Source organism: Leptopilina boulardi, unplaced genomic scaffold (assembly GCF_019393585.1).
Source record: "Leptopilina boulardi isolate dan_hultmark-lab unplaced genomic scaffold, ZJU_Lbou_2.1 LbouV2_266, whole genome shotgun sequence".
Classification (NCBI taxonomy): Eukaryota; Metazoa; Arthropoda; class Insecta; order Hymenoptera; family Figitidae; genus Leptopilina; species Leptopilina boulardi.
The window spans coordinates 756,122-766,993 of record NW_026137825.1 but is presented as its reverse complement, the minus strand read 5'-3'; the positions used below and the strand labels follow the sequence as shown (position 1 = coordinate 766,993).

Below are 10,872 nucleotides of genomic sequence, written 5' to 3'. Positions count from 1 at the left end.
TAAATTAGTAAAATCAACAATCATCTCTATAAACTATCAGAAGCTGATTGACATTTGACCTATGTTACTGTCCTAAGTGCTTCGGTTCAGGGTTCGTCTCTCTCTCTCTCTTTCTCGCTTTGAACGATCTTATAATATCATTTAATGATTTATAATTGGTCTCGAGGAATTGAAATTGTCTCTCTATATAGACATATATTAAGTTATAAAGAGCATATAGAAATTTATTCTTATAGAGTGTGAGTCAGTTTCGCTTATGATTAAGACTTGTAATCATTATTATCGTATTAAAAAAAGAGAGAGAGAGAGAGAGAGAAAAAAAATTATTTTTTTCCCGTCTCTCCACTTATTATTATTTTTTTTATAATATTAATTATTGAAACTGTTTTGCTCGTCGTGGATCGAAGTCTGATTTATTTTCGTTCTTTACAAAACAGTTGTCAGGCTTTTAACTTGTGATCAAAAATTTATTTATTGTGTGATTAAATGAAAATTTATTTATTAAAACTGATTTTTGTGAATAACAAAAAAAAAATAGTAAATTTATTTTAATAATTTAATAATTTCAGTGATTGTGTGTCGAATGGAATTTGGAAAAAAAGAATTTTTCATACCGGAAATCAAGTGGTTTTTTTCTTCCACTAGTCGAGAAGGATTTATTGAAAAATTTGGTGAGATATATTTTTATTTTTTTTAGGATTTTCGTTTTTTTAATACAGTTGATAAATTTAAATCGATCGTTGTTTTTTTTTTCGTTCACTTTTTCTATTTGTTTCTTACTTTTTTAGATTCTTTTTTTTAATTGTTAATAGAAAAAGAAAATATTCTTTTTACAACGTATTTTTTGAATTTAAAAAAAAAAATTTATTTTATTAATTTATTTATTTATTATTTTCTTATTATTTTTTTTAGTTATTATTATTTTAGTTTTCATTTTTTTAGTTATTATTTTCTTATTATTTATTACTATTTTTTTAGTTATTATTATTTTAGTTTTCATTTTTTTTTTTTTTTTTTATTATATTTAAAATAAAAATAATAATTTAAATTTTGAATTATTTAATTATATAAAAATTGGATGACAAATTTTTTTGAAAATATAATTCTTTTTTTATGATATTTTTGACTTAAAAGTTATTTTTTATTTTTATATATTTTTTTTTGGAGTGCCTATCGTTCAACTTTGGCGGTCAGATCGTAGCGAAAAAATTAGAAACTGATTTTGTCAATATAATTCCTTTCAAGCTTATAAAATATCCTTTTGATTCTGAGCCGTTGACAAAGTGTCAGAAAAATAACAAGTTGCTTTTGATTTCTGATAATATCTCAATCAACTTTGTTTTCTCATGTTTTCCCACAAATTCGATCAATACATTTGCACTACATTTTATTTTGTTTTTTTTTTCATCTAAAATCACAATATTTTAATGTAATTTTTTTTCGTATTTATTCTATTTTTTGTATTTATTTTCTTATCTTTACTTTTGAATTTTTAATAGAAATTATTTTTATAATTTTTTTAATAGAAATTAATTCAAATTTTATTGGAAATTATTTTTATTTTTATTTTTATTGTAAATATTTTTAATTATAAATTATTTTAATTTTTACTATATATAAATTAAATTTTTGTTTAATTAAAAATTTTCTTGAAATTACATTTAATAATTTTTTATTTGATTCTATAATTAAAAAAATTATTGCCATTTTTTTTTCTCAATTCTAATTGAAAAAAAACATTTTTCCCTTTTTTTATTTTTTGTTATTTAATTTAAATTTTTGAAAATTGTATTTAAAAAATTACAATTGATTTTTTTTCAAAATTAATTAAAATATTTATTTTGGAAAAAATTATATTTTTTTTTCTTCTTTTTTTAAGTAATAATAATAATAATCGGAAAAAAAAGTAAATAACGGAAGTTTCAGTAATTTATCATTACAAGATTGTGTGTTTTGTCAGAAAATTATAGTTTTATATATTTAATCGATGTTTTGTATAAAACATTGATCGATAAAGTTTCTATTTGAATTTCAAGGTCATTTTGATAACGAGGATCCAGATAAGGGAGGAGATGTCGATTTATCAATAAATAGATGAATACTAATTACATTTCTCTCTCTCTCTCACACACACACACAATAAACTTTGTTGCTTTACTGTTTCTTCATAAGAGCAAGAAAAAAAAAATTATGCAAAATTAATCATAAAAATTTGAATTATTTATTATTATCATCGGATAATTATATCGATAATCGAATTAGTAAAAAATTTAAATTTTTTTTAATTAATAATTTTATAAAATTAATGTAAAAACATTTTAAATTAATAATTAAAAAAATTTTACGTAAAAAAAGTTTTACATAAAAAAAGTTTTTAATTAAAAAAAAATTTATTAATAGGTGAAAAAATAAATCTAAATTTTGTTTTATTCCTTTTAAATTGCTAAAAAAATGCAATATTTCAAAAAATTTGCAAAATTCAAGATTAAAAAGTTATGTCTGGTAATGATAACCTTTGTTAAAGTTATCTAAATCATCTTTTTTTTTTAGACATTATTTGTTAATTATTTTTTTTAAACTCTTGCTTTATTTACATTTTTACTCTAATTAGATTTTCTTTTTTTTTCGTCTATATTTTTATTTAATTTTAAAAATATATATATATATATATATATATATATATTATTAAATCATTAGCTAGTTATAATATTAAAATAATTAACAATAATATAAAAAATTGATAATACAATTAATAATAATAATAATATATATTATTTTTGAATTAAATTGGTTTTAATATAAAATTTTACGAAAGCTGCGCAAGCGCTTGATTTCAACTTTAAGAAAGCTTTTTCATCAAACATTCCAGTGTGTATCGTATTTTTGACCGCGAAAGTTTCTCAAGCTTTCATCTTTTAGTAAAAAAAAAAATAATAATAATAATAATAATAAAAAGTTAATTTCTTTTTGAAATTAATCAAAAAAAAAATCATTTTAAAAAATTATGCTTTTGGAAATAATTTCGTTTTTCAAGTAAAAGTTTCTCAAAAATTTATTTTAAATTAAAAAAAAACTATTTTGAAATTTAATAAAAATAAAAGCCATTTTTGAAAATTATTTTGCAAAATTTTAGAAATCGGACAAATTTTCTTTTCTTTAGTAAACCTCAAAATTTCAATTAGTCGAAATGAAAAAAAAAATAGTATTTTGTGAAATTAATTTTCAAAAATTAATTTTTTTTGCATATTATTTTTATTAAAATCAAAATGATTTTCGTTTTTTTTAAAGTTGTTTATAAATTGCAGTAAAATAAGAACAAAAATTTTTTTTTTAATTTTGTTTCCAAAAAAAAAACGATTTTAAAATTAATTTCTTAAAATTATTTTTTTCAAAGGTAATTTTTTAAATATAAATGTTTTAAAATAAATTCATTCATTAAAATGAAAAAGCAGAAAAAATAAAGTTTTTTTTTATAGTAAAAAATTCTAATCAATTTTTTTGTGGAATTTTTTTTTTTTTTTTTTTTTTTTTAATAATTGGAATTTTTTTAATAAGAAAATACTGATTTTTCGATTGAAAAGAAGTTATTTTTTTTCTATCTATTAAAAAAAAAAATTTATAATGAAATCATTTCGGTTTCAGAAAAGAAATTATTGTAAAGTGCACGATAGGGTCGATGACACAATGATTTAAAGGCTACTAATATCAACAGTGAAGGAAGTATTTATTTACTAAAAGCAATAACTCAACGTGATTTGAATCATTACAAGATTACCTCATTATTATGATTATATTAAAAAAGGTACTGTTTTTTAAAAAAATATTTTTCCAATTTTTTTTTTTTAATTCAATTTTTATTTTTTAACTAAAATTTTATTTTTGACAATAATTTTAATAAAGAATTTAATTTAAAAAATTCTTTTTAATCAAAAAAAAATTTTTTTTTAATTTTATAATTTTTCGAGAATAATTTTTTTTTTTTATTTATTATTTTCTCTTTATTACTGTTATAATGGATAAAATTTTCTATTTTATTTTACACGTACCAAAAAAAAAAAAACTACATTGTAGTTTTTTTTCATATAGATATATTTTGTGCAATTTTATTTAATGAACGGAATCCTTTATTGGTACTGTATTAATCTTTTTTTCTAACAAATACTTGCTTTCCTTGACCCACGTTGACTATCCGACTTGTTTCAATTTCTACAGTGTCGCACTTAATTATCTCGTAATTCAATGAGCAATTCAATTACACTTCTTCACGACATCCGATTCGAAAAGTAGAGAGATCATAATAAAAAAAAAGAAAAAAAAAAAAGAAATCCTTTGTAAAAAAAAATCTCCATATAATAATTAATATTTTCAAATAAGAAAGAAAATAATAATAATAAAAAAAATATTTTCTCCCATTTTTTTTCCAATAAAGAAATTAAATTTCCAATGAAAATTAAAAAAAAAAAAATTATTTGGTATTAAATAAACCAAAAATAAAAGTATTTAAAAATTTTTTAAATATTATTTTTTTGTATCACAAAAAAAAATTTTTTTTCTTTATTTCTCATTTCCAAAATTTGATCTAATATTTTTTTTTTTACTTTTGTATTAATTAATATTTTAAAAAGATTTTTTACTGTATATGAAAAAAAAATATTTTTTAATTATTTAAATCTATTTTCAAAGATATTTTATAATATAATTAAATAAACATGCAAAAATAATAATTGAAAACAATATTGCAGTAAACATAACAACAAATAAGTGATAAAAATAATTTGAAAATTGAAATTTTAGTGTAAATTAAATATTGAGTTTGAATTGGTAAAATTGCATTCGGAATGCAAGGAATTTTATCGAATTAATTTTCTATGGATTATTTCCGTATTTCATTTATATATATATATATATATATATATATATATATATATATATATATATATATATACGTCGAAATACAATCGAATCTTAAATAAACCATTCCAATTCAAATATTTACAATGAAAATGACACTCGTGACTATTGTACTTCGTAATCCGTTTATATTCGTTTAAGGAGCGACCTTGATACGTGCCAATTTTTTTTTTTTATTCACAAAAAAAGAGCCGAAAAAAAATTATCTTTCCTTTTTTTGCAAAAAAAAAAAATTCCTTTTTGATAAATTTGATAAATTATTTTTAGTTCTGTAAAATTTAATTATTGTCTGAAATTTAACATAATCTTTTGAAATTCAATTATTTCTAAAAATTTCAACTTTAACCCTTCGAAAAGGATTATTATTAAAAAAAAAATCTTTGAAAATTCAATTAAATTTAAAAAATGTTTTCCAAAAATTGTTTGATAAATTATTTTTATTTCTGTAAAATTTAATAATTGTTTGAAAATTAACAATATCTTTTGAAATTTAATTATTTCTAAAAATTTCAACTTTAACCCTTCGAAAAGAATTATTATTAAAAAAAAATTTTTGATTTAAAAATCTGTAAAATATTTTTGTTAAAATAAAAAACAAATCCACTTTTTTTTGGAATATAAATCGACCAAAACGACTTTTTGTGTCTTTAAGTTGATTCGAGGCCTGTGTTTTTATAATTAATATTTAATAGATATTCGTTGGCCCCTGGTACCTTAAAAATTAATTTTTATAAATAAATTTTTTTCAAATTACTATCTTGTACGAAATTTCCTGGCGCATCTTTTTTCTCATCATAAATTTTTTGTATTTGTATCCAATTTTTGAATCAATATACAGCTTTTAAAAAAATTTTGTTGATAAACGTTGTGTACTTCAGCTTCGTGAATTGAATTTTCGAATTTGGAATTTTAAAGAAACTTATTCCAAAATTTGGAAACACAATTATACAACTTTGGCAAAAATGAGAAAAAGAATTGTCAAAATTTGACACGTCATAAGATTACTATTGAAAAAAACACGTGAAATCAGAAAAGGCCAACTTCAAGTTAGGACAGAAGGACAGACCAAGCATTTTATTATTATATATAATATAATTTATTTATTTATTAATAAAAAAAACAGTTTTTTGATAATTATTTAATATACGGGACTAAAAATATTAATAAAATATTAATTTCAAAAAATTTTTTGACGAAAAATTTAGTTGTCACCTAATTGAAGAAGAAATAATTAATTTTAAAACAATAAAATAATTGATTATATTAATATTTTAATTTGCAGGTGATTTGAAGAAAAAAAAATGTCATTTATTGTGAATTTAAATGACGAAATGGAGATGAATTTAACGAATAGTATAAAATATTCAATGGAAATGGATCTTCCAATTGATATGCAATTTAATGATGGACATGTCGTTAGTATCATAACATATAGTGTACTTATGGTGATATCAGCAATAGGAAATTTAACAGTTTTAGTTCTTATTTGTCAAAGAAGAAGGACATCTAGAACAAGAATTAATACAATGTTGATGCATTTGGCAATTGCAGATTTATTGGTAAGAAATAATTTTTTTTTTTTAATTTATTTACTCATTTATTTAACACAATAAGTCCGTAGTCCATTCGGATTATAAATGGATAATTACAATTATGACAAAAATAAGTACAAAATTAAATACTAAGAAATTAATATAATTTCACTTTTTTTAAAAAAATAATTAATTTATTAATCAATAAAATTTGTTTAAATTAATTTACAAATTAATTTATTAATTAATTATTAAAGAAAATAGTGAATAAATTATTATAGATATAAATATATTTGTTAATTAGGTAACATTTTTGATGATGCCACTTGAAATTGGATGGGCGATTACTGTTTCATGGAAAGCAGGAGATGCAATGTGTAGAATTATGGCTTTTTTCCGAATGTTTGGCCTTTATTTATCGTCCTTTATTCTCGTTTGCATAAGTGTCGATAGGTAAATTAATTGTTGACTAACATTTTAGAAAAAAATTTTTTATTTTAACTAAATTTGAAAATAATTTTTAATTTTATCCAAAAATAAAAATTTTTTTAATTTCCTCGAAAAAATAAATAAGTTTTCATTTTATCTAAAATAAAAATAATTTTATATTTCAAATTAATTTTAATTTTATCTACAACTGAAAATTAGTTTTTAATTTTATTTAAAATTAATAAAAAAAAAATTCATAATGAAAATTTATTTTAGATATTATGCGGTATTAAAACCATTACAACTTGTTAATATTCAAAGAAGGGGAAAAATAATGCTTATCGGTGCTTGGATGGGTTCTGTCATTTGTTCGACGCCTCAGGTAATTCAAAAAAAAAAAAAATTGATTTAAATGTTTATTTTTTTTATCATAGTTATTTTAGAGTTCATATTAGGTAAAACAAAAAAAAAAATTTTCTTTTCTTTTTATCTACTTTAGATGATAGTATTTCATGTAGAAACTCATCCAAATATCACCTGGTATCAACAATGCATTACATTCAATACGTTTCCAAGTTTTACACATGAATTAACATATTCACTATTTGGAATGTTAATGATGTATTGGGTTCCATTGACGGTGATCATTTATGCGTACACCAGTATTTTAATTGAAATTTTTAAACGTTCCCGTGATTCTGACGCTGGTAAGAATAGATTAATTACACTCAGCTCGAAAGTAGACGATTTGTGTAAGTTTCAATATTAATTATTCGTTAATTGTTTATAATATAACAAATTTTTTTTTTTTATTTATTTACTATTTATTTTCTATTTATTTAACTATTCATTTATTATTTATTTACTATTTATTTTCTATTTATTTAACTATTCATTTATTATTTATTTATTATTTATTTTCTATTTTTTTTAATTATTTATTTATATTAATAATATATTTTTATATTATTAATTTCCTTCTTTCTTTTTTTTTACTTCTTTTTCGCTTTATCTATTGTTTTCCTACTTTATTTTTCTGTTTTTAATTTTTAGAATTAAAATTTTCTTTTTTTTTCCAAATATTTTTGTTCTTTTTGCCTTTTTTTCTTCTATTTTCCTTTTTTTGCCATTAATAAATTTTCCAAAATATTGGCATTACTTTGCCTTTTTTTTTTGTTTTTGAGTTAATTTTGGTTTATTATTATTATTATTATTATTATTATTATTATTATTATTATTATTATTATTTTGAAAAAGTTGATGTTAATTTATTATATAAAAAAAAACGAATACATTTTTCTATCGAAACTACAATATTATTATTGAACAAATTGGGAAAAAAAAATGTTCAAATTTTCCTTTTGTTTAAATTTTTCTTTATTTATTTATTTATTTTTATGTTTTTAAAAACTGTTTTCGTTTTAAACAGTTAAAAATGCTTATTTTTTGAATTTAAAATTTGAGAAATTTTTTTCTTTTTCCTCTGTTTTTCAGATAAAATTCGTCGATCATCATTGGGATTTCTTGGAAGGGCAAGAATTCGTACACTTAAAATGACAATAATTATTGTTCTTGTTTTTTTTGTTTGTTGGACACCATATTATGTCATGAGTTTATGGTAAATACAAATTTTTCATTTTTATCTCTAGACTACTTTAATTATTAATTTTATTTTAATTATTAATGAATTTTAATTTTTTTTAATTATTACATTAAAAATAAATAAATAAAAAAAAAATAATAATAAAATGAAAAATTGAAAGAAAATACACAAATTTTAAGAAATTAATAAGAAATATCAAAAAAACACAAAATATTTAAAATTATTAAATAAAAAATAAAACTCTTTTCGTCAATATTTTTTTATTAACAATAATTATTATTTGTTTTTTTTTAAATCCGTGTATAAATAAAATAAATAATATGACAATAATAATAATAATTCCTAAAGCCACAAAAAATTAAAAATTATACACAATCTACAAATTATAATAATAATAATAATAATAATAATAATAAAAATAAAAATAATAATAATATAAATAATAATAATAATAAAAATAATAATAATATAAATAATAATAATAATAATAATAATAATAAAATTACTAACAAAATAATTAATAATTACAAATTATTAATTATTTTTTAATGCTAAAATGATTAATAATAAAAATAAAATGAATAAATAGGTACGAAATTAATAAAAATGTAAATAATAATATTTTCAAGGTATTGGGTCGACAGAAGTTCTGCGATAAAAGTGGATCAAAAAATACAAAGGGCACTTTTTCTATTTGCTTGTACAAATTCTTGCATGAATCCAATTGTTTATGGAGTTTTCAACATTCGTAAGAAAAAAAAGGTAAATAATTTAATTATTATTATTGATTTTGTTTTCTTGTTTTCTAAATTGTTACGCAATTTTTTTTTTTTATAACTCCTTGAAATTTAGCGCAAAAATTAATTTATTATTAAGAAGCTTTCGCTTACGTGAAAAAAAATTCAAAAAAAAAAAAAAAAAAAATGTATTGAGAAATTTAAAAAAAAGGTATTTCTTATTTTTCAAAACAAAATTACTTGAATTTCAGTCTTTTCCAAAATTCTATAAATTTAATTTTTTCCGATTCCTTTTTTTTCTTGGTACTTATAATTAATAAATTCAATTATATTTTTCCATTTTTTTTTCCTGCGGGAAATTTTTGTTGAGTCAAAACAGAAAATAATATGTATTCCATTATTATTGATCCTTCAATGTTGTGTGTGTGTGTGTGTTTTTCCGCCTCTGGAAGATTGGCTTCTGGTTGTTTTTTTGGAATGAAGAGCCAAAAATATATCTAAATTGAAAAAAAAAAAAAAAAAAAAAATTCCTATTAAATTTATTATAGGCGCCGGTTCGAGCGGGCACCATAGAAACAAGGGCAACTCCACTTTCACTCTCTGTGAAACTTCTTGGCTGAAAGTCTCATATTTTTAAATATAAATATGTGTATATTGACAAGGAAAGCGATTTTTTTTTTAGTTTCATCGAAATTCTATTTTTGGAATTTTTGATGTCTTTGTTTAAAAAAAAAGAAAAAAAAAAAGAAAAATACTCAAAATGATCTCAGAAATATTTTATACTCTTTAAAAAAAAAAAATAGAAACAGTTGATTGCCTGATTTTATATTTTTTTTTTAAAATAATAGATAGCAATGTAATATAATATTATTTATATTATTTAACTAATTTAGTAAAAAAAAATAAATCTTATTTATTTTATTTCAATGTTATTTTAATAATATTTCCCATTTCTATTTTTTTTTATTTCTAATTTTTTAAAAACTCTTTTCTTTTGATTACTTTTTACCAAAAACTACCTTTAAAAAAATTTTTTTTTTTATGAAGTATTTTAAAAAATATTTTTTTGTTTGAAGTAATTTTTGATAGTATAATTTTTGAAAAACTATTTTTTTACAAGTACTGTTTGGAATATTTTTTAGTTTGTTTGTTTTTTTTTCATTATATATAGTAAAATTTCCTTTTAATTGAAGAATGAAGAAAAAAAAGAAATTGTGTATTTTTCTAATATTTTAAAAATTATTTTCATCTGTTTTGGAATTAATAAATTTATACAGGAAACAACGTCACAGAGAATAATGAGCACGGAGAAGAAAGCATTGCAAATTGATGTCCAACAGGAATCTTGGAAAGGAAAGAAAAGTGTCAATTTTAATAGCTATAAAAATTCATTGACCCAGAACAAAAATAATTCCACGGAAAAGATTAAATTAACCGAATTCGGAGTTGACATCTGCAACATCCAAAAGAGTAAGTCAATGCAAAATATATTTTTTTAATCTTACGAAAAATAAAAAAATTTTTTTTTAAGTAAAATAAAGTTTGCCAAGAAATTATTATGAATGTTTATTTAATTTTTTTTTGATAAAAGACGAGAAATACTTTTTTTTTAATTTGAAAAAAAAATTATTTTTCAAAAATGATTTTTTATATTTTAGAA

At 19.1% G+C, this 10,872-nt stretch overlaps 1 protein-coding gene across 2 annotated transcripts; it reads left to right on the top strand.

Annotated features, from left to right (window-relative positions):
* Positions 1–369: 369 nt before the first annotated feature.
* Positions 370–10,133, top strand: LOC127281356 (adipokinetic hormone/corazonin-related peptide receptor variant I-like). 2 transcript variants are annotated; one of them, XM_051305038.1, is made up of 9 exons: positions 370–671; positions 3,643–3,802; positions 6,194–6,470; positions 6,748–6,896; positions 7,149–7,254; positions 7,372–7,624; positions 8,367–8,490; positions 9,105–9,237; positions 9,761–10,133. In XM_051305038.1, the coding sequence occupies exons 3-9, from the start codon at positions 6,213–6,215 to the stop codon at positions 9,830–9,832; spliced, it is 1,095 nt and encodes a 364-aa protein (XP_051160995.1). In that variant the 5' UTR covers positions 370–671; positions 3,643–3,802; positions 6,194–6,212; the 3' UTR covers positions 9,833–10,133. The 2 variants fall into 2 exon arrangements, with proteins under 2 accessions (XP_051160995.1, XP_051160997.1); XM_051305040.1 differs by having other exon boundaries at positions 372–671; positions 7,372–7,579.
* Positions 10,134–10,872: the final 739 nt, after the last annotated feature.